The sequence below is a fragment of the Apaloderma vittatum genome, unplaced genomic scaffold, assembly GCF_000703405.1.
Source record: "Apaloderma vittatum isolate BGI_N311 unplaced genomic scaffold, ASM70340v1 scaffold6788, whole genome shotgun sequence".
NCBI lineage: Eukaryota > Metazoa > Chordata > Aves > Trogoniformes > Trogonidae > Apaloderma > Apaloderma vittatum.
The window spans coordinates 28,511-52,222 of record NW_009732323.1 but is presented as its reverse complement, the minus strand read 5'-3'; the positions used below and the strand labels follow the sequence as shown (position 1 = coordinate 52,222).

The 23,712-nt window shown below is 40.3% G+C and overlaps 1 protein-coding gene across 1 annotated transcript; it reads left to right on the top strand.

Annotated features, from left to right (window-relative positions):
- Positions 1-72: 72 nt before the first annotated feature.
- On the top strand, positions 73-21,230 carry MMRN2 (multimerin 2). The gene is made up of 7 exons (XM_009875477.1): positions 73-356; positions 12,600-12,722; positions 13,938-14,044; positions 15,460-15,528; positions 16,843-17,016; positions 18,128-20,038; positions 20,728-21,230. The coding sequence occupies exons 1-7, from the start codon at positions 73-75 to the stop codon at positions 21,114-21,116; spliced, it is 3,057 nt and encodes a 1,018-aa protein (XP_009873779.1). The 3' UTR covers positions 21,117-21,230.
- The last annotated feature ends 2,482 nt before the right edge of the window (positions 21,231-23,712 follow it).

Here is a 23,712-nt window from a genome sequence, read left to right as displayed (position 1 = left end):
TGAATTAATCCAGGCTGAGCTTCAGAGAAGAGAACAAGAGACAGGTGCAACTGGGTGGGGAAAAAACCCACAATGCTCGTGAAGCTTCTAGTAATCTGCAATACAATAGGATTGGCAAAGCTGGTCAAACACTCGGACCATCGTGGATATCATGATGGTTCAGCGCACAGCTCACAGCCACAAATTTATGAGACCTCTGTATACCCCCAGAGGACTCCCCTGTCACATGAGGAAAAAGGTTATTGGGAGGCAGAAGGGCTCAGGGAGGATACTCGAGATTATCCTTCAAGTGTGATCTCCTCACATCAGGAAGAGAGAGAGGATTTTGAAGCTGCAAGTTCACAATCCCGAAATGGGTAAGTACCCCAGCGTGTCTCTCTTACATGTAATGATAGTGCAATCTTGTATGATACTTTTATCCTAAAAAGACCATTCTCAATAGAAGCTTCTTATTAAAACATATTAGATTTTCAGGATCAATCTATATCCAAACAGGAGGTATTTAAATGTTTTAACTACAGAAATAGAGAGCTGAATTGATCGCTGAGGATGAAACCACAGAAGGGACCGGCTCCGTAGCCTAATCCAAATCAGCAAAACGGGGTTAGGGGTCTGGACACATCTGGCAAATGTGAAGCCTTCCAGCTCTACTGCAGTACCATAAAACAAAAACGGTGTTTCTGGCAAAGCAGAAGTAGAGGAAATTCATTTACTGACTTTTTCTCATCACAAAGCAATGCTGATTATTTTTGCTGACCATTGCAATGTTTGCCCATCATCGGAATGTGCCTGGCTGCAAAGCTGGGCCTTGAAAACGGAGCGCGAAAGAAAATGGCAGGATGTTAGTAAAATAAGAATACTGAGAAGTAAATACAGCAAAGTGAGGAATAATAAATAAGCATGAAAATGACTACAAATTCACCCCTCAAAAAAAGTTTTCATAACAGTGAAATGCTTCTCATGGTAATCTACAGCAGAAGAGTAGCTATCCTGACTGTAAAAGGCATGTGCTTCACTAGAAAATTTCCAAACACTATGATTTTTGTGAGTTTTACAGGGCACGTAAGTAGGTCTCTAAATGTTTAAAATAGATGAAAACCGAGCAGGACAGTGAATGAATCTTTTATAGCCCTGATGCACGGGTACTGCAGAGCCCTGTTTGCGAGAGCTGAAACAGCAGCACAGTGAGTGCTGTTCGCAGTTTGGTGCTTTAGGATGCCCCAGTATTTTTTTTCCCTTTACATTCCTTGAGTAAAGGAAAAAAGGGAGATGGAAAGAGAGTATAAAACCTTGCTCCTGTCATGCTTCCCTTTCATGCAAACTGAGGCATGCAATCTTGTTTCTAATCTCATCTACATGTAAAATTAAGGCCTCCCTCCTGCAGGTAGCACGGTGAGTGTATTAAAACTCTGTTGTCCTTCATGCTACATCTTCCCACACATCTGTACCTCCCACCATTAACCTTAAGTCATTTTCTAAAGCCTGTAAGTGTTGACTTCCACTTTCCTCTTGGGTAGTGTTCGATAACGACACGCACTGTTAATTTACCTACTCCTGGTTAATGCATTTCAGGCACTGTCAAGGAAAGAAAAACCAAGCCTAAGTGGCACTCTGGACTTCCATGTTATACTGCAAGGTGGTAGTCACTTGATTGCTGGTTGAAATGCTGAAAGCATTCTGAAAACTATAAGTACCATAAAAATGCAATGGTGAAAAAAGGTGCATTTGTAGGTCAGCAAGATGCTGTCATACACTGTCCTAATAGGGATTTCTTCCTTTGCTGTGTTCAGCACCAGCTTGAGTAATTCAGTTCACCACCAGCTATTATTCATCCTAATTTCTTCCCAAGAAGAGGAATACCTCCTCCTTTTATGGAGGTATTGTGTAATGAGTCAAATTGTAACGTTCCTCCCAATTATAAAGCTATGTTGATGACTACAGGCAATAAAAATCTAGCCTGGAATTAGCTTCAAGTTATTTGTTCTTTTGCTAGAGCTACTACATGCAAGCTAGCATATCCTATGAAAGAAATTTGAGACTTTGAGGGATTATGTCCAAAAGTGATGGGAGAGGGTGCAAATGAGAAGGGACAGCACTCCAGATTCTAAAATTCATTGCAAATGGTTGAAGCAGTGTACCTTCACAGCCTGAGGTCCCCGCGCTCATGTCAGGTGCTCGTGGCCAGAGCACCCTGCTATGCATAGACAAGAAGTTGCCATGAATCTGCTATTTCTTCACTAAAAGTGTGACACATGCTCTGGAAGAAATATCGAGGAACTGGGCTTATATCTCTAAAGGAGGAAGCAAGAAGAAAAGCATCAGAGTTAATAATGAATTAAGAGATAGGAAGATAAGGACATGCCATAGAAAAAGCTTGAGGTGGTGGAGAATAATTCTCTAACTAAACTATGTCCCACTTCTCATTTGCTTTTGAAATAGGACAATATTTTCAGAACTAGGAAACAAACAAAAGCTACAAAAAATTTGATTCTCAAAGAAAGTTCTGACTCTCATAATTTTCTAACAGAAATTTTGTTTTTTTTATCCAAACTCTCGCTATTTTCCGTTTGCATTAGGAATAGTGGTTGTTATAACATATTCTTAGATTTTTTAAAAACATAGTATTATTTTTCTTATTGCAGTTATTTGAATATTTGAGACCATCACAACTAATACATCCAAAGTAATTAGTCAGATAGAATCCTGTGGCTCCTGTTTCAACATGTAAGGTGAAATGACTCTTTAGATACCAGTCAAATACTTTGATATGTTACTCATGAATTCCCCTCAGAAAAACAAAACTATTCTAGTAAGAGTTTTAAAATGAGAAAATCAGGAAGAAGTCACTGGCCTTTACATGACTTTTTAAAAAAAGAGAAATGTGTGGATAATAATATTCTTGTTTCAACTGTACTTTAGAGGAAGAACTGCTTGTATCTGAGCAAACAGGAGTTCTGCATACTCAAAGTGGACAAGTGGACAAATGTTGGTACATGTTACAAAATGAAAACTATCTAAGAGGCCAATTTTCCAAAGGAAATCACTTTTTTTTTTCCTTTTCTCCCCAGCAGCCCTCTCTCACATGAGCTAGTTGGCTTGACTTTCAATACTCTGTTCTATGGCTGATATAAGTGGATCCACACGTACCCAAACTTTCAGCAGAATTGAAAAGGGAAATAATCACAAGTAGATGAAAATATCTGTACCATGAAATTGCTGGACTATATTAACATTTGTCTTCGCAATGGAAGATGAAGAGCGAGAATAGCAAAAACAGGTTCTGGATTTCATAAATAATCCATATATAATAACCAAAATACATAAAAATTACATTTTTTACTCTTTGTTTCCCATATAAAACAGATGCCTAATGCAGAACTTCATAGGATCACTCTTTTGTTACAGGTAGCTTTCCTATGTGTGGATACAGGCACGTAAAATAAAGCTTGAAATGCTGCCTAGGACATGACCAGATATATGGAAGTTCAAAAACTGATTTGGTAAATATCAAATAATAGCTTGCATTACCTTTGCATTAGCTCTTCATCTACTCTAATACTTACCACCAGGTGTAACCAATGCAACTGCTGTCTGATCAAGTCATATTGAAAGGGATCATAGAACCATAAAGGTCAGAAAAGGCCTCTAACATCAAAGCCAGCTGTCAGCCCAGCCCTACCATGACCACTAAACCATGTCCTTAAGTGCCACATCTACATGTTTTTTTAATACGACCAGGGATGATGACTCCACCACATCCCTGAGTAGCCTGTTCCAATGCCTTACGACTCTTTCAGTAAAGCTATTTTTCCTAATATCCAATCTAAACCTCCCCTGGTGCAACTTGAGCCCATTTCCTCTAGTCCTATCGCTTGCTACTTGGGAGAAGAGATCAACCCCATCTCACAACAACATCCTTTCAGGTACTTGTAGAGAACAATAAGGTCTCCCCTCAGCCTCTTGTTCTCCAGGCTAAACAATCCCAGTTCCCTCAGCTGCTCCTCAAAAGACTTGTTCTCCTGACCCTTCGTCAGCTTTGTTGCCCTTCTCTGAACTGCACACAGTACTCAAGCTGTGGCCTCACCAGTGCTCAGTACGGGGGGACAATCATTTCCTTACTCCTGCTGGCCACACGATTTTTGACACAGACACTATTTTTGATACAGGATACTAAATAGGTCAATGAGATAATGCACCACGATTGTTACCCTGACAATTGCTATGTGGATGACACATGTGACAGCTTGTGAAAACCTGTCTTAAAATGACAAGCCACCTTCGAGATTTTTCTTTCTTTAGAGCTGCTTCTATCAAATACTTTGGTAATGCTACATGTTTGAGGAAGGCATGGTGCTGAGCTGACCTGAGGGGAGCTGCAGGAGAGGGTCACGTAAGTAGAGAGCTGGATGCCATCCCCATAGGCTGTACAATTCAGACCTGGGCAGGCAGAACTGGACACACCTGTCCTTCTCCCTGCAGCTGTATTATGGGGGTCAGGAACATGGTGACCTAGCCTTTGGAAGGAAAGGTTCCCTGGCCCTGGGAACAATGTGCCATCTTCTCTGTACCCTTACAATGAACTCAGCTTTGTTGACTGGAGATCCATGGAAAGACCTCGACTGTTGTCACTGCACTCAGAAGGGCTTGTTTTCTCTCCCTACAAACAGATTATTTCTCCGATGAAGCAATGCACTGAAGCACCACTAGCAGAGCACTGTAGCCCAAGGCTCCAAACTTTTCTCAGCACTGAGCAGAGCCACAGCCAGCTGGCTTTAACCTAATCCTCACGACCACAACACCAAGAACAGTCATGCATTTTGTGTTCATATTTCATTAAAACGTAATAATAAATGAAGCATCTAAAAGGCACAATCCCATCACACACTAGCTCTGACAGCAAAACCCAAAGCTGCCTGTACATTCGGTTAGCCTGACCTGTCTGTCAAGTAACACTGTAAACCAGATCACTTAAGCATTCCGGGTTAAAAATAATCTTAGGAAAAAGCAGGGGTTATTTTTAAACTTTCCCCCTTGGTAATCATACTGACAGAGCTGGTTACTGATGAATGGCTCAGCCAGTAAAGTAGAAAACGGGCTGGGGTGGTGAAACAGGAAAGAGCGGAACAACCCAAAGCAACCAGAGCTCATTTCCCCATCTAAGATGAAGTTTGACAGAACTTCTCTCTTTCCAAAAGCAGAATCATTGCCAAGTAGTCTCTGTTTTTGATTTGCCCTCCAAAAACTAGGGTAGGTGATTTGTTTTTCCTTCTTTCTATTTAATCCACAAACACGCACACAGCTTGTCATCTATTGGGATTTTTCTTAAAATCATGTGTTTGCAAAAAAATTAAAAAACAAACTCCAAAACATCCCCAACCCCCACCACCCAAACTATAAATAGGAAAGGCAGAAATCTTCAGCGTAAGTAAATCCTTAATTGCATTAACATGTTTCAAGGCTTGGACACACAATTCTGTGAAGTCACCCTTGATTAGAAGAATGCTTCCTGATGTCAGCCAGGTGCGTTGCTGTCTCACTGAAACACACACCCCTCCCTCTAATCTGGCACAGAGACAGCCACAAAGAAGCAGGCCTCTTTTGGAGATTTCTCACAGTGTCAAAATACAGAACTATTCTCAGAAGCATAGACAAGCAGAGAAAACCCAAATCAGTCTTATCCTAAGGAAAGTCAGAACAATGCGCAATCTTAATACTTTATTTTTCGTCCGCTTTTGCAGGAAAACAGCCATTGATTTAATTAAGACTAATTTCACACTGACTCATCTATTTTTTTCAGAACTAGACAGGGACTTTCTTAGGAAGCTTATGGGATACTGAAATTTCCCAGCAAAGGGGCATAGAACACATGCTTAAAATAAAACGAGTTTTGGAAGAAATGCAGCTAAATGTGATCTTCATCCCCTGACATCCTGCAGACTAGTGGAATGGCCATTGAGTGCTCAACAATAGCTTCTGCAGTGCCAAGTTCATTAACAGAAGTAACGGTTTCCTATCAAATTTAGGGTCTTGGCTCCTTTCAGAACTTTAGGAAATTCTCTGATTTTTGGCTCCTGTTGACCAGCACAGCTGCAGGTGGAATGGCTTCCCATTAGCATGTCTGAAACAAACGATACAGCTTCATCGCACGTAATTGTGGGAGTTATTGAACCCTGTGTGCCCAAAGGATTGGTTTATTTCATTATTTTTAAGCGCAAGCTGCAGTAATTCATTCGTCTTGTTGCAGAACAGGCCCCCAAACCACCATCAGCACTACTACCACATTCCTACTTGCAGGAGTCCATACCCCTTCAATGAGTGATCAGTGGCCAGCCCTGAACAAAATTACACTCATGCCCAAAACACAAGGACAAACCTTGGTGTGCCCTGCCTGACCGGGAAGCTTGGCTTCCTGTGCATTTTTGACTCGCTGGCAGCAGTGGAACTGGCCACTGGATTCCAGCTTCAAGTCAAGGTCTGACAACGGATTGAGCATGCTATGCTAGGGGTGAACTAGGCTGCAGGAATCAAAAGATGAAATCCAAGTGTAAGCTGCCCTCTGAATAGGCTGTGGATCTTCTGTGGTGAGGGGGATAATATAAATGAGGTAAACGCTGTGGATGTTTTGTGAAGAGGAAAGACCTCTTGCATTCATTTCTCTGAAGTAGCTTGTACAACACTTGGATTTGGCTCAAAACCAGCTCCCAGCAAAGCCTGATTTCTCTTGAGCTCCTGCTCCCAGTGAGGCTCCAGGTTCAGGGCTGGATTTGCTCAGAAAGTTTTTAGGACATTCTGCAGGACAAGTTCCAACTGATAACAGACTAACCGGCACTACTGTTAGAATAAAAAAATGGCACTCAGCCAGCATTACTCAGGGCTCTGAAAGATTTCCAACACTGTATGGAAATCCACATTTGAAACCACCACTGCCACTCTTTTCAGCCCAGCTGGTTAAGGTAAACTGCAAATCAATCAGCCTGCTTAAACCTGTGAAAATCAGGGTGGTGTGTGAGGTGAGTCATGGGAAGATCCCAGACCTTGTATGAGAGGAGGCTCTACTCACCCTAAAGGAAAGACAAATACAAGAGTTTTGTAATACAGGGCTCTTGGAGAAGAGCTGGAGAATTCAGACAGAACACTAGCAATCACTTGCTCTCTGCTAATTAAAAACCCAGCAGCACACCGTGTTCCCTCAAAGAGCTAGTACCTTTTCTCAACAGCTGAACGCCCTTCTGTACTCCATAAAGAATAAAAAGATAGTCTCTCTTAAAGCTGATGTGCATAGTTTAGATTAATTTAAATGTGGTATTTTACCTATTTTATTGAGGCTGCTTTTGCTTCTCAGTGAGAATTTTGCACTGAGAGAAAAACAGAACATAGATTATTCCACAGCTAAAGCTTTGTTCTTTTTTTTTCTGCTTCAACTGGTATAAATCAGGAGTCACTCTGTACAAGCCAATGGAAACATCACTTGTTTAAATTTATTAAAGATCATAGTCCCCTATTGTCATCTTGTAGCACATTTAAGCAGCAATATTCACTCATTTGGTGCCTTTTGCACTGTATAGAAAGTGTTATGGGCCTGAAAAGTTTTGCGTTTTGTCAGTGGCAGACACGAGAATGGCTGGAGAGGAGTTTTCATAGTAATTCTAGAAACTGGCTTCTTTGAGAACAGAAACCTGAGGAAACTGATGTGAAGGACAACTCAGTTGTACAGCCAAAGAAATAAAAAAAGCTTATGGAAAAACAACGTCCTGAATTCCTGAAGCTTTTGTTCAGGCAAAAATTCCACTGACCTAGGAAGTGTCTAAAATTATGCACTGCAGTGCCAATCATGAAAACATGTAACAAAGAAAAATAAAGTATATAAGTATCTAGCTGAGCTGGAGGGCCTTACTCACACTCACTGTCATGCTGCGATTGTTGGTGTAGCAGCATATGAAAAAAAAAAAAGCCTACCCCATATTCATCCGCGCAGTCATAATTACTGCAGACCAGCCATCTCGCTTTATCTCCTGGTTCTGTGGGTTTTATTTTGTCCACTATGATATAAGGTGGCCTGCTGGAATCCTTGAATCAGAGCTAGAACTGCTTGCATTTTGCTATGTTTCACTCAAAGCAGATCATCCAACATAAGAAAAAAATGTTTTTAAGATCGGTTTTTAGTTTCAAGACCTTAAAGGTTCAAATAATAGAAGCTTGAGCAAAGAAAATTATTCAGATATTTTTTGCAGGTTAAAAAAAAAAAAAAGGATTAATTTGCTTTGAATATAAAATAGGAAAAGCAACTGAACAAATGAAACATCTGCAGCCCTGCTTTTGCTAGGTTTCCTTCAAGTGCTGCTCTAACTTGCAGTATTATGATAAACTTTACCATTTCCCAGACTGGAGAGAAAGCTCTTCTGCTTTCCTCACGAGCAACTTCTTTCTACCCCTCTCTCTCCTTGGCAGCAGAAGCCTGAATCAAAAGAAAACTGTATTAAAGAGAATAAAAGCAGAGGGTGTCAAGTTGGTTATATATTCAGTGAACGAAGCGACATAATTACAAAGAGGGGAAAAAACGCAGAAGCAGAACACAAAGCTGCTGTGTTCCAGAAACCAGCTGAATAAAGAAAGTGCTATTTGTGAAAGAGCAGCTCTCTGAAACTTCAGAGCCTGATTGAGAGCCCAGTGGTGCCGACAGAACTCCTGCTTGCTTCACTGAACTTTAGATCAAGCCTTTCTCAGTCTTCACATTGTTTCACTCAGCATTAAAGAATGACGTATTTTCCCTTAAGGTTAATAAAGTTAAGGGGTACTTTTAGTTAGAGATAGCAAAGCTTCCTTAAAGGAAGCATTTGACAAGATATGAAATAAATACTGCAGTAAGTTTAATCTTCGGGCACATGTATCTATATTGCATCTCATTACAGATGGGAAAGATAGGCCTTATTTAACTATTTGATGAAAGAATAAATTTTAACAGGCTTCATGGAAATAGAAACCACTAAAAGTTTTTGTGATTAAAACCAAAACATGATATTATGTAGCCCTTCAGCCCCACAAATAAGTTTTTAAGATCAAGTGAGAGAGAACTAGTGAGCAGACACAAAAGAAAAATGGACAAAAAGAAGTGTGACCACCATTAAAGGAAGTTTCAAATTCCCCTTTTTTTTGTGCTATTCATTCTGCATACTGCTAATAACTGTCCAAACCAGGCATCAAGTTAGGATGAACCACTGATTCAATTTCTGGTACAGTATCACCCCTCTTCTACAAGTAGGAAGCCCAACAGGTACCTCCAACATATTACCAGGTTTTGAAAAGAAATCCCTGTATTTTCTATTAAATGTGTGTGCACATTTACATGTGCAATGTAGCAAAAAGTACTCAGGGTCACACAATGCCACATGCTTGCTTACACACGTGTTGATGCACGTAAACATTTGGGTTCAATTTGTATGGCTTGCATAACTCAACGGACTCGTTTGGGAGCTGTGTATGGTGGGAAAAACAAATCAGCCCAGACTATGATTCATGGGGTGTGGATTGTTTTCATGAGGAAAGAACAAAACACTACAGCCAAAGAATCTTAATTTAAAAGGAGGTTTCCACACTGAATGCAGACTCCTGCCTAGATCTGGCAGGCATCCCGCGGGCAGACCCAAGATACTGCACCTTGCAAAAATGCCAGAGAGCTCCAGCAACAATGCCTGGTCAATTTATTTCCCCAGGAAAAAAACGCAGAGAGGATTTGAGGGGGAAAAGTTGCTCCCGGCTATGGCTAGCGGGGCACATGAGAGAGGAGAGCCTAAGCACAAGCATAAGTCAGGTCTCTGTTTCAGAGCTAATCGTCTTACGCCAACCTCTGAAAAGCGATGCAGCCTGATGAAGCCTGGAGGACTTACGCACCTCAGAGGCAGATGTCAGCCAGAGCACATGTGCTGCTCTGCTGGCTTTAACCAACACAAGCAGAGTCTTTGACTCTTAAGAGTAACAATTTAATAAAAGCTTGAGGGTTCGTCTTCTGGTCCAGTCCCATAGGAAATAAGACTCGCGTTGATAATAGGCCCCAAACCTCCCTTAGTCACTTCCAAAGGCCCCAGAATTACAGCTCACCAAAGCAGCTGTTTTGGCTTGAAATCACAACGAAGGCTGCAGCAGCCTGCTTTCCTGTTCAGCCTTCCCAGCGACACAGGCTCTGCCCCAGCTTCCAAGAGAAAGAGTTTTGATTGCATGAACGTTCGCTGAAATTTCAATCACATTTTCCCTAAGAAATGGAGGAGCAAAAGAAGGCTGCCTATGCTCCCAGCTAGCCCAAGCTGTCTGCCCTTTCCTCCTGGTGTTTCCAGCTTCCTTCCAGCTTCCTCCTCTTCTTCTGGCAGCCTGGCCACTGTTGCCACAGCTTCTGCTTTTGCAAGGGACTCGGTTCCCCATTGTTTCTGCAACTCTCCCAGAGGGGCAAACGTTTTCCATATATGCTGATAATCAGAGATTTGGTTCCTGTGTTCCCATTTAAAAATATACTGCCTAAAGTTCAGCTGTTCAGACACAGCTCTCTCTTCCTCCCACAACGCTCTGCTCCGTTGTAACACAAGTTCTGACAATCTCATGAAATACTGTATACGGTTTGTTCTGAGAAACTAATGCTGATTTCCTACAGAAAAGGATTTTAATACCACGCATAATGGCATATAATATGATTTCTAATTTTCCTCAAGGGCTCATTTAAGCAGATATGCATATATTGACACCAGCAAGCTCTAAGGCTCATAATAATAGCTGCAAAAATACTGGATGCTATTCTACTGGAGGTAGAAAAGCAGACCTCTAAAGACACCAGACAGAGGAGGAAAAACCCATATCACATGAAAATAGCACCTGTCACATGGCCATCTAACACAGAATCACAGAATGTTAGGGGTTGGAAGAGACTTCTACAGATCATCTAGTCCAACCCCCCTGCCAGAGCAGGATCACCTCAGGCAGGCCACACAGGAGCGACATAACAGAGTAGCTCAGTTTTTGAGATTCAGCCAGGACCACTAATTTCATGACAATTAGAGAGCTGTTTCCTCCACAGGTGCTATATCATGCGGGAGTGATGAAGGCATCAAACCCCTTTTGCAACTGACATCATGCCAATCTTCTTGTCTGGAAAATGAGACTGTAAATTTAAACTGTGGAAAACAAGACTGCAAATTTAAACTGTGGAGTGCGGCATTTTGTTTCAGAACAGTTAACAGCCTCAACACAGCAAACATTGAGGGACGCTTGGATCCAGTCAGATTAACTGTGTTAACCTGGCAGCCTCTTTGGACCCATCTATGTAAAGGCACTCTGGAAGGTTAGGGTCAATTAGTGGTAAAGCTGAGGGCGGTATATATTTTTTCACTTCTCTTTCGCTACTGCTCAACCTCACCTTTTCCCTAAAGATTAGCACGTTTCATCATCGGTATGTTAAATGGTGTGTCACAACCTCCCAAAGGCCCCGTGTGCACACAGTTTTAGAAATAACCATTATAGGTGTTCTCCTTCAATAGGCAGGACATGTAGCCAAACCGGTGTGAAACACAAGGCCCCAGACTGGCTTTAAGACACCTGTCGTCTGTAAAATACAATTGCTGGTTCAGTGACACTTCCTCTCAAGGTTTTGTAGCCAGAGTTAAACAGTGAGACCTCTTGCCTCCCTATAGCTTCTCAGTCCAAACAAAGCTGTCACATCCCCTTTCTACTCACCACTATTCATAGAGAATTGGAGGATTCCTTGGTGATTAACTGGTGAACTTCTGTAAACAAACTATCTGAAATAATCTTGAATACATGCACAGTTTACAAATAATACTTGCAATTACTAATTACTCAGATGCTAATAATACATTTTTTTCCTTTTACAATTATTACTCCTCACTTCCTAATATTTCTGGTCTTGGATTTTAACTATCACACTTCAAACTTCAGTATATTTCTATGTCTTGACTTTACTCTTGAAAAGGAAGAGGATCTCCTACACTCTTGAATTAACAGATGCCTATATAATTCTAACTTGGAAAATTTACCAGACTAGTAAACCTCACTTGTCCTTGCTAGAAGCATAAAACTAAAACCCAAGAAAGCAACCCTCATTTTTCCAATATAATTTCCTGCTAGCCTAATTAATAAAATCCAATCAGTTACTATATTATCTTGAAGAAGTAATATTTAGGAAGATATTAATGGACTTTAGGTCGGATTAAGCCTGCCTCAATCTGATGAGTCAGACATTAGGCATCTGAAATGGCAACATGCCGAGAAAGGCAATTTGACATTTAAAGTGACATTAACCTGCATGTTATCACATGTTGGAAATTTCTCCTGCTAAATGAAAGGACTGGAAATGGAACTAATACATCAAAGTTCAGACAATCAACCCTTTTCTGACAAACTCAGATAAATGTCCCAAATGAAAACAAATGAATTGGGAGTGGAGGGAGAAGCCAACAAGCATTTTCCACTTTCCTCATCACCCAGTTGAAAAAAAAGTAAAAGAAAAAAAATAGAAGGCCCTTCTGCTTGGCACTGTTACAAGCAGATACTTAAAAAGACCTACTTCAAATTCCTTTCCCATGTCTTTCTTCCACTAGAAACTGGTGCTCTTTCACGCAGTCCCGGCTGGTAACATACATCGAAGCCTGCATGAAGGAGAAGTACATTGTCAACTCCCAACAGCCCTGTCTAAACGGAGCCCCAGACTGTCAGAAGATCATGTAAGTATACTAAATAAAACTACTGAAGAAAACAGAATTTTCTCCAAAGTATCTAAATATTTTCTAAAGTACTTACTGGCACATTTTTCAAAACATTAAAACATCAACTCAGTTTAATACTAAAGTCAGGTAGGGTCTGATTTATGTACCTGAGGTGACCAGGCAGTTAAGTGGCCTGGGAGAACAACTGCCTTTCCAAGCCATCAAGCATCAGTTTACTGCTGAAGTGATTTTTCAAATCTTCCCACATGTTTACCCAGAAAAAAAACCAGTGACCATACTTTTTCCAAGATTTTCAGGTCATAACACACAAACATAACTTAAAAAAAAAAAATCTGCCTGTGGTCATCAGTGAGAACATTTCTGTGACAGGAGTTAGAGATGTGTGATCACCCAAGTGCTTACTCTTCTTTCAGAAGGACTGACTACCCAAAAAGTACTGGTGAAAGCCAAGTGTACTAGAAAATACATTTTTAAGGTTTGGGAGACATTGATTCACAACACACTTTTAGGTGAAATAATATTTAATACTCATCTACATGTTTTCACATCTACGTAGTTACTTGATTGCAAAACTCTTTAGTTACTTGTTAATAAAATTAATTTCTCTTTCTCTGAACAACAAAAAGTTTCATGATTATTTCTAGTGGAGATTTTAACAAATTTGTACCTTCCTTGGTACTAGTGACATTCTCGAACATTTGTTTAAAAATAAAACTTGCTCTACAACTCATCAGAATATTACAGAAGTTCACGTTGAGTCCCAACTTGATTGGAAGAGACCGTATTAAAATAAATATTACAGTCATATTTTTGATATTCTCATAAATCTGCCATCTGTGACATTTCCCAGACTTGCATCAGATCAGTGCCAACATGTTTAGAAAAAAAATCTCTACCAGAAAACAATAGAGTGTGAGGCACACTACTGGAGCCCCGCTCACTGAACAGCGGTTATATTCTGCCTGTGTGTAAGAATGTGCACACACCTCCTGTTGCAGACAGTAGCCCCCAAAATCAACCTTTTGTAGGGGGAAAAAAATGCTATTTTACTAAGCAGCGGTGATAAAGTTTATGACAAATTTCTTAACTGTGTTCTGCTTTACCCATCCAGGACATGCTTGGCACCACGGTGCTGCCAGGGTCAGTGACTTTATCCCAAGTGATGCCAACTGACAATAACTTGCATCTAATGTCCAGACCCTTACTCCCCAGGTACAGGACAGCTCTGAAGCCAGTCTATCAAGTGAAACAGAAGGTTCTGAAGTCTTTGCAGTGGAAATGCTGCCCTGGATTTATTGGCAAAGACTGTGAACAGCATGGTAAGGAAAGCTAGAAAACAAGCGTGAGCATTAACAACTAAATGCCCGTCGCAGTGGCAAGAAATAAGTTTGTCTAACTCTTTTCCTTAGTTTTTTTTGAGAACTGATGCCATATTTTCCTTGGTCTGCTATGCCCCAAATCACCAATACCTAGTTGTAATCCACTGCAATTAGTAGCTAATAGTATTAGCTACTTATTCTTCTGTTAGCAGCACCTTTGTAACCTTTACACATCGAGAAATGTATTGACTTGCCCTGGGAGAAGGGAAGATGCCAGATGCACGAGTCCATCTAGGGAATGCCTAATTCCAGGTAGAAACTGGTGACTGATCAGAAAGCAACATGTGAAATGCCCCTGTGGTCAGTTTACAGGATGAAGTCATCTGGCTGGGGAAACCACACCGTATCCAAGTTCAAAGGGGTAGGCAGCGTTCCCTCCCAGCCCACATTGCTGCCTTCTCTCTGCTTACTCTGGCCACACAGATACCAGTTCCTAGAGTGGGGAGATGTTCTACAACAGAAGAACAGAAAAGCTCAGGGTGTTACTTCCATGGAAGCTCTAGTAATAACCTTTATGTACAATAAACAGCTCTTTGTACTGTTGAATAATGATGTGTGCAAGAGAGAGGGGAGGTAGTGTGATTGAAAATCTGGAGTGCTTCCTGGCACTGGTAGGATTTAGTAAATAGTACTCCAAAACCTAAAAGAGAATTTGAATGGATAAAAGGTAATTCCTCCTAGCAATTAAGGCAACCATAACAAACGAGTCAAATATCTGTGTGAAAATTTTCTCACAATCGATATCTAATTCACCTGCAGACTCCACAGATAAAATGGGAGTGCCTGTTTTTATCTCTGCAGGTTTAGGGTTTTTTTGCAGAGACCTTTTACTCATAGATTGCTCTCTAGGTGATGCTCCATGCTGACCTTCATTTATGATGTTGGAAAGATATTACCAAATGCAGTACTTCTAGTTTAGTTTCACTTTTCTTACACTCATTGATCAAAACCAGCTGCTCCATCTTTATCTCCTCATTTGACCAGCACCACACTCCACAGCTGGTGCTACTAGAATGTTCAGGTAACTGTAGAACAAGAAAGAGGAATTTGCAGATCATTTGATAGGATCTCCAAGAAGAAAAAAGAAAAAAGCAGGATCTGTTGGCAATAGACTTATGTCTTAGGAACAATAACTCAGCACAAGTTGAAAAACCTTACCCTACTGCACAGCATTACCATTTATGCAATGCTGTGTGCCAGTACTATACTGCAAGCAAAGTAAATTCTCCAGACCTGCAATGCAATGTCTCCACATCAGATACATTACAAATAAAATTTGCCTGCATTGCTTTGCTAAACTGTAGTATTTTCTGTATCCAAAACATTTTCACAGAGGCATTACATCTCAATTGCAGATCCCAATTTTATCCTGGTGCCAGGAAATCAAAGGGAAGGACGAGAAGAGGAGGACTTTCCAAACCAGAGTACGTGCGCAAAGTTATGGTGCTTGCCCTTCTTTTACCTCTCAGTCACTGATTAGAAAAAAAGATGCATTTTTTTTTAGCTTCAATTTCAACATGATAATCTACGGACGATATCTCTATTTGGGTAAGCTTTTATGCAATTACATTTATCGGCATGAAGGAGGGCTTCTGCTGTAACATGACATGAGTGCTCTAGACAAAGTATCCAAAAATTGTACCAATGGCTGGTCACCAGCAATGCCTAGAGACAAAGCCAGCTATACAGAGCCTTAAGCTTTTTTCAATGGCACCGATGTTTAACCCCTTGCTCTGCTAAGTAGATTCACAGGAAGATACACCATGCTCAGAAGTCTACCAGGAAAACCATTCAAAATGCTACCCAGTAGCTTTGAGATTATTATGATGAGGTACTACAGATTTGTATCTCGGGCATTCCATCCTACCAATCTTACCGAAGAAAGACCTTTCCTCACCCTCTGGGAAACGGTGTGGCTTGCAGTGCTACTAAGTATCTTCTAGCAATTGAGTTTGAGTAGTTTAAGAGACCAGTGGATGTTGCATTGAGAGGCATCATTTAGCCAGTCGATAGGGCTGGGACAAAGGCTGGACTCGATCTTCAAGGTCTCTTCCAGCTGAAACTATTCTATGATTCTATTGCAGCTCTGAGAGTCATCTTTATACTATGCTCTCAGCACTGAACGAATAAGCATTTTTTTACATGAACTAAGCTTATAAAATGTTGGGTTTCAAGGTCAAAGGTAGGCCCCTAGGATGGCACAGTTGGGATATATCAGTTTCTGCAAGTCTCAGTGTACACTTTGAAATCAACAGCTCGAATTTGCAGGTATTTATTTAGAATAACATCAGTTAAAGGGCCTCTCAGCAGGGTCAGCTTTAACACACCCTATGCTTCTGATTCCTTAGTGGAACATCTCAATTGCTCTTTCATCCTCTTCTTTTATTCTGGGTTGTTAAACCTTTCTATCCTTTCAGTCACCGGCTTGAAAGGAGTCATTATTCCTGAACGTTTTTATGGTGTGGGGCAATTTTAAATGAAGAGCATTTTACTGCCATCATGGCTACTGTGGTGGAAGTTCTTCTGTTAATATTTAAATATTTTTCAACACTGTTGAAAAAAAATCTCTGCAAAGAAACTGTGAGCTAAGGTGCTATAAATATACAACCCCTCTAAATGTCAGTGCAAAATTTTCAGTGCAAAACCTACACAGGTGTTCTCAGAGGTCTTGTAGGAATACCTGTCGCCTGGTCGCTGCACTTGGTTGCATGACTTTGTTTTTTTAATCTTGTGATTAGTGTCAACATCAGTGGATTCAAGAGAAATGTTGGAAGTCATTCAAAATCATGAGGCTTTACTGGATGATCTTCAAAGTGATATTCATCAAGCAGTCAGCAACTTAGGTGACTTACAGAGAATATTTGAAAACAACGGTACAAGCATGGTGTTAGAAGTGAACCAGAGCAATTCAGGTGAGAGGTCTGACGCAAAATTATCAGCCTACCAGTAGGCCCTGTAAAACCACACTGATCAGAAAGAAAACTTGAAAACACAAATACCCTGATATTCTTTGGTCTCCTAGTTGCTCCTAAAGGGAGACAAAATGGGTGCAATCTCAATACAAATGAATGAATCATATTCAAGAGTACCTTGAAATGAGAAATGAAATGAAAAGCAGCTGCCTTTGCATGTTTTTAGAATTTTGGAATACACCTTAACTACAGAATAAAGAGGTTGCTTACACTTAAAAATTTGTTAGCTTGCTATTCTGCTTTTACAGCTTCTTCTATGGGAATGTAGAGTTTATATCTGTTTTTTGTTCTTTTTTTCATACTTATGCTAAATACTCCAACGTGTGGAATATCAGACTGGTGTATGTAAAAAATATATAACCTTCAACCTTTCTTTGGAACATTACTCCTGCTGTACATAGGAGTATAAAAAAGTACTAAAAAGGTACCAAATTTGACCTACTAAGGTAAGCCTTTGGCTCGCAGAAGCATTTTCTAATAATACAGACTATTGTCCTCAGTGAACTTCAAGGCACTCAAGTTTGGACATTGAAGTTAGAAATCAAGGCTTACTGTAATTCCCACCTAGTACAGATACCTCACAGATTTTTCGAGTTATTTAGTCCTGGCCCAGAATGTTCAGCTGTTAAGGCGCTGTATAACTTTGTGAAGTAAAAGGTGCATTGTAGAAATCATCAGAAAAAGAACAACATAATGAGACAGTCAAATAAGGAAGAGACCACCAACTGTTGTGAAAAGTGGCAGTTACAGCCACTTACAATACTGCTTGTCTGAGGGTTTCAAAATGCAGTATTTTTATGAATTAAATGAGACAGTCGATGCACATCTAAGTGTCTGCAAACTCAAAAGATGCAATGAGCTTCACAGTAACCTTGATTTAAAATTACGTTATTTTTGGAATTGTCAAAATTCATTATGTGGTCATATTTTGGGCAGTAAGAGGGCAGTTACTCTAGAAAAACATATATTTGAGTTACTTACCCTGGCCAGATTACGATGAGTTCCAAAAGAAGAATTTAAATTTAATTTTTTAATTTTTTTTTTAAAACAGATCTACAGGAAAGGCTTCTGCAGCAAGTTTTGTTTCCCCATATGGAAAATTTCCTAAGGAAACATTTTAACCCAATGTGGGCAAGTTTCAACAGAAGCTTGCAGAACCTCTCGAACATGGTAAGAAACCTGTCCCAAGATGTGGAAGCCAACAAGAAAAGCATAGAAAGATTCCAAGAGAGCAGTGTGCCCAAAAGGGAATTCCAGGAGCTCGGAACTAAGTTTGAATCAAAAGTCCAAGAAAATATAGTGAAAGTTGATCAGGTGAAAAGAGATATAGAGAACCAGCTGCAAATGCAGCAGGGTAGTATTCACTATAATCTCACCATGATGAAGGTAGACACTGACACAAAGCTCAAAAAGTTTCATAAGATACAGCAGTCCCATTTCTCAGCTTTGAACAACAGCATAGCAAACATGAAACAAGAGCAACATAATCTTGAAAATAAGTTTGAGACTTTGAAAAAAAATTTATCAGAACTTTCCTCACATCATGGTCCCAAGGATGAAAATAGCCAGTTAACCATCAGACAAATAAATGACATTCTGGCAGGGCATGCAAAGCAGCTCAAAGAACTTTACATGGAGTCAGACGTGGCCTTTCAGAACATCGCTGTTTTAGAGAGGTGGTTTAAGGAGTTAAAAAGAAATATCTCAAAGCATAGGCCAGAAGATCTTACAATAACTTTAATGGAGAAATCACTCATTATGGAAGAAGACAAGGCAGAAATGGAAAGGCAGATGTCGGAGCTCAACTACACTCTCTCAAATCTTCGGGAAAATTATTCAGATCTGTTGAGGTACATGGAGGAATGTAATTGCCAAAAAATAGCTTCTGACACTGATGTCCTGGAAGAAGATTTAAAGAATATCACTTATTCCCTTGAAGGCACCCAATCAGACTTAAAGAATATGAAGCACTTAGAGACAGTTTTCAGAGACCTTTTGAGGAATGAAATTGAAGAGCTCTCCTCAGCTTTTCCATCTATTCATCAATCCCTTAACCTCCGTCAAGAAGAAAACAGACAACTTCAGTCCCAAGTTACAGCTTTTTCAGAAGACATAGGCTTCTTGAAGAAGAAAGACGAAGAAATTCACCGACAGATCAAGTATCTCAACAGTTCTTTTGGCTCTCTTTTGGAAGATGCCATGAGGCATGAAGCAGCCCTGGAGGCTTTACTGGGAGAAGAATCTATGGAAATCTTGTTTGAAGAAGATACTAGTATAGTAGTATCGTCGGTATTTCAGCTGCAAGAATCTCTCAGACATATCTTAGATAAATTCCAAGAACAAAATATGACTTTAGAATCTCTTATAAAGAGATTTCATCTGCTGGAGAGAGGTCAACAGAATAATCATGATGCTCGTACATCTCCTAAGCATCCCAAAGAAGAAACGCAAACATCCTCTACTCTAGATGAAGTTAGTAGTCAACGCAGCATTGTAGAACATATGGAACCTAACTACGAGGCTGCCAAAGATGACTCCTTGGAGAGCTCAGCTTATAGTGATATCATGACTCTGAAGAATGATATCAAACACCTGAGCCTGGCAATCAAGAGGCACGAATCAAGAGGTGACATGAATCTCTGCTGCAATCATACAGTAGTAAATGTAATTGAGCCACTCAATGTTTCTGTGGAAGCTCTCTCTGTAGATTTATCAACCATTAAGCAGAAACTGGAGGAACATCTGCTGATTTTTAAAAAGCTGTTTGGAAGCAATGAAGAATTAGTTGCCTCAAATATAAGTCTGGATGTCACAAGGATTCAGTCAATGATGACCAGAAAAGCAAGAAGGCAACAGAAAGGTCAAGACAAGCAGAGAGACAAGAAAAAGCCTGAGAAGCACAGAGAAATTATGCAAATGACAAGCAGAAGAAACACAGCGCAGATGCAGCTTTTGGAAAAAGGTGGGTTCTCTTATTTGTTCATGTGCAGGTCTAGCATCTTTCTGGGTCCTGCACACACAGCCTATTAGTTGTGAGACCTGTCAGACATCTTGTGGGATGCCGGAGGGAGAAATTCTGACGTTATTTACATCCTCCCCCTCCATCAAAATAAGCAGTTTGAGTGAGAAACAAGTTCACAGAATCACAGAATGTCAGGGGTTGGAATGGACCTTGAAGGATCATCTAGTCCAGCCCCGCTTGCCAGAGCAGGATCCCCTAGGGCAGGTCCCACAGGAATGCATCCAGATGGCAGGTTTTGAAAGTCTCCAGAGAAGGAGACTCCACAACCTCCCTGGGCAGCCTGTGCCGGTGCTCTGTCACCCTCACAGTGAAAAAGCTTTTCCTGATGTTTTTGTGGAACCTCCTATGCTCCAGCTGGCACCCGCTGCTCCTTGTCCTGTCACTGGACATCACTGAGGAGAGCCTGGCTCTATCGTCCTGACACGCATCGTTACATATTTACAAACATCAGTGAGGTCACCCCTCAGTCTCATCCTCTCCAAGCTAAACTCAGGGCACATACTCATTTCCAGCATTTAGGTCTGCAAAGGAATATGCAGAAATAAGGCCTGACAGGGCTTTATCTCCTACCCTGAGGATCCTGGGGAGAGAAGAGCGCTCACTGTTAAAACCCTGTTTCTCTTTTTCAGACTCGTCAGTGGCATTCCACGTGGGATTCTCAGACAGAAAGGATAAGGAAAGAACTCTGAGGTTTAACGAAACTTACCTCAATTATGGAAACAGCTATTACCCTGAACACGGCTACTTTAAAGCACCGCATAAAGGTGTCTACCTCTTTGTCATCTCTGTGGAGTTCAGTTCAGGACCAGCATTAGGACAACTCTCCTTTAGCCGGGGGTACAAAAGAACTCTCTCAAGCAGCCAGCGGAAAACTCCAAACGGAAACACCATGACTACTTTTGCTATGGCAGAAATGGAGAAGGGGGAGAAAGTATGCTTTGAGTTGCTGCAGGGCTCTGTAGTGAAACGGAGTCCACCTGGGACAACAATGGGTGGATTCCTAATATTTAAAACTTGAATAGTGACATTTTGTTTTATTGATATCTTTCCATAGATACAATGGATCAATTCAGTATTGCTTCATCAGTGATGTATTCAATCCTACTGCATGTGTTTAAACATAGCACTACCCTAGACTTGTTTTCATGCTTCTTTTCTGGAAGTGTTCGGCTTTTGATTAGTTGCTTAAGAGCAGCAATGGGATTTTTCTTCCAAAGGATGGAATGGTTTGTACTCCAAATGTATCAGCACACACATTCCCAAATCCTTCCACTGTGGGAATCCCACCTAATTAGAAAAAAATGGTTGGTGGGACTTTCTTCCACTTACAACACAACTATTTCTCCTTTCCCCTGGCAAAAGAGTAAGCTCCCATGGCAAATATCCCCAACCACAGGCAACAAAAAAAGATTTTAGGATTGTATATACCCACGCTCAAATTTTGTGAATAGTGGCCTAAATTCAAGAAGCTGGGACAATTTTACCTTTCAGGTCTCTGTGGACCACAAACGGTAACAGACTGCCTTGGAGACTTCTGCAACTTGTTCCAATTCAATGTTTCAGCCTGTGCCCATCACGGATACTAGAAGAGATCAGTCAAACCTAGTTAGATGCAGCCTATGCTAGTGTTTGTAGGCAAGGATCTTAGAAATGGCCTGGTCTTCTTCCTTCCCTGTGTTGCATTTCAAATACACTGCAAAAATTGTATAACACCGTTAAGATTAATTACATCTACATTTAGACATTAGGAAAATGACAACTACATTCAAAAAGTATCGGTGAAAATGTAGTTTATTTCTAAAGATAATTCTGAAGAATATGGTGAATTCAGCCCAGAGTTCAGCATTAAGTAAATATTTTAAAACCAAGCAAGCAAGAAAGTAAATAAAACTAAGAGCAAAAAGGCAAGCTTACTGGTCTGCTGTCACTGTTGAATATAAAATAAATCCATAAATTAGAATAAACCAAAACATAGAATTTCTGAACTGTGGAGGTTTTCTGAATTTGCAAAATCTCAGTATAACCATGTCCTAAAATTTTCTTCTGTAAATAAAGTATCACAAAGGCTTTCATTTTAAAGTTCAATGCTCAATTATTGTGGTATTTTTCCTTGTCTACCCTAATGCTTCACAAACCAATACTAAAAACAACTAAAAGTCTGCCGAAGTGAAATGCGTTTAGAAATTCCCAGTATTTTTATGAAAGTGGTAGATTCTTATCTATTTGATCTGCTTTTAAGGTAGCATTTTCTAACACAAACCTATCCTGTTGTTAAGGAGCTTTCTCCTCACCTACTTGTATCCTAAGGAACACTGAACTACAACATTATTTAAAAACACATCAGTATCAATACATATCACACTTCAGTTAACAGTGTGACAAACAGATCACATATATCTTTTGAAATAAAGCTACAAAGCCACTTCAGCTACTGACTTGTCAACTTTTCCAACCTGAAAAATGCAGCAAAGCCAATGACTAAAACCGATCTCCCCAGGCCAATGCTGATTTTCACATGAGATTAACAGGCCAGGTATCCCCATGTATCTGGCAAGGAGCCCCACCTTACTCTGCTCTGACCAAAGTGCCCACAAGCTCAGCGTCTTCTTCTGTCTCACATATTGCTCGAACATCTGAGGAAGAGAAGAGGTAAAATATCAAAAAGCAAACCATCAAACTGTAAGATTAAGTTCTTTCAGTACAAAGGCACCACACTGGGGTGGACTCAGACATTTTGACATTGCGGTGGTTCTCCAAACATGGGCTTTTGTGGCAGCAGCATTCTGCACTGCCAAGCCAAGCGTGCTGCCTAGGCTCAAGGAACACAACCCATCTTCAGTGCACACCAATTCCAGAGTTACCAGCTAAGTTCCACAATTAAACAGACAAGGGATATATACATATAAAAACACTTTGCTTGGTTTTAAAGCCTTGACAGAAAGGTTTAACTGGACAAAACCCAGTAAGCGACTTGGAAAAGGACAGGGAAGGCAGTAGACAGGGTGACAGTTCATCCAGACAGGGCTTTCAAAGGTTTGGTATCGTTGTGCTTACCCAAATTTACTTTCATTGAAGAATAAACCAGAAAAGTTCAGCGATCATCGACTCCAGAGTGAACACATTTATATAAAGATGTTTTCATGTCTATATTCTTCAAATATGTGCTTCAAATAAGTGAGCCACCTGCATATACAAAGAAGATATATTTGACTGGAAGACATTTTTAGAATATGAAACAAAAATTTAACAAAAAAAAAATGGGTTAAGATATTCTACTGGCTGCATAAACCATAAAGTCTGGCTTCCTTCTCAGGTGACGAGAAGATGACTAAGCTACTAAGTTACGGTTGTGGGATTTTTTGTGGTTTTGCATGGGTTTTTTTGTGTGTGTTTTTTCTTTTTTAAAAAAAATTAATACATCAGCTTTTTAATAAACTTCCAAACTCAACCACCTCTCAAATACAAGGACCTAGAGAAAAGAAAAATTTGCCACAAAAATGGTAAGACTGATTATGTGACAATTTAAAACATAGCTATTGGTAGGCTCAGTGGATTAAGAATACGGCATTTTCAGACATGAAAAACAAACTGGAGCTGACCATAGGTACTAGGGA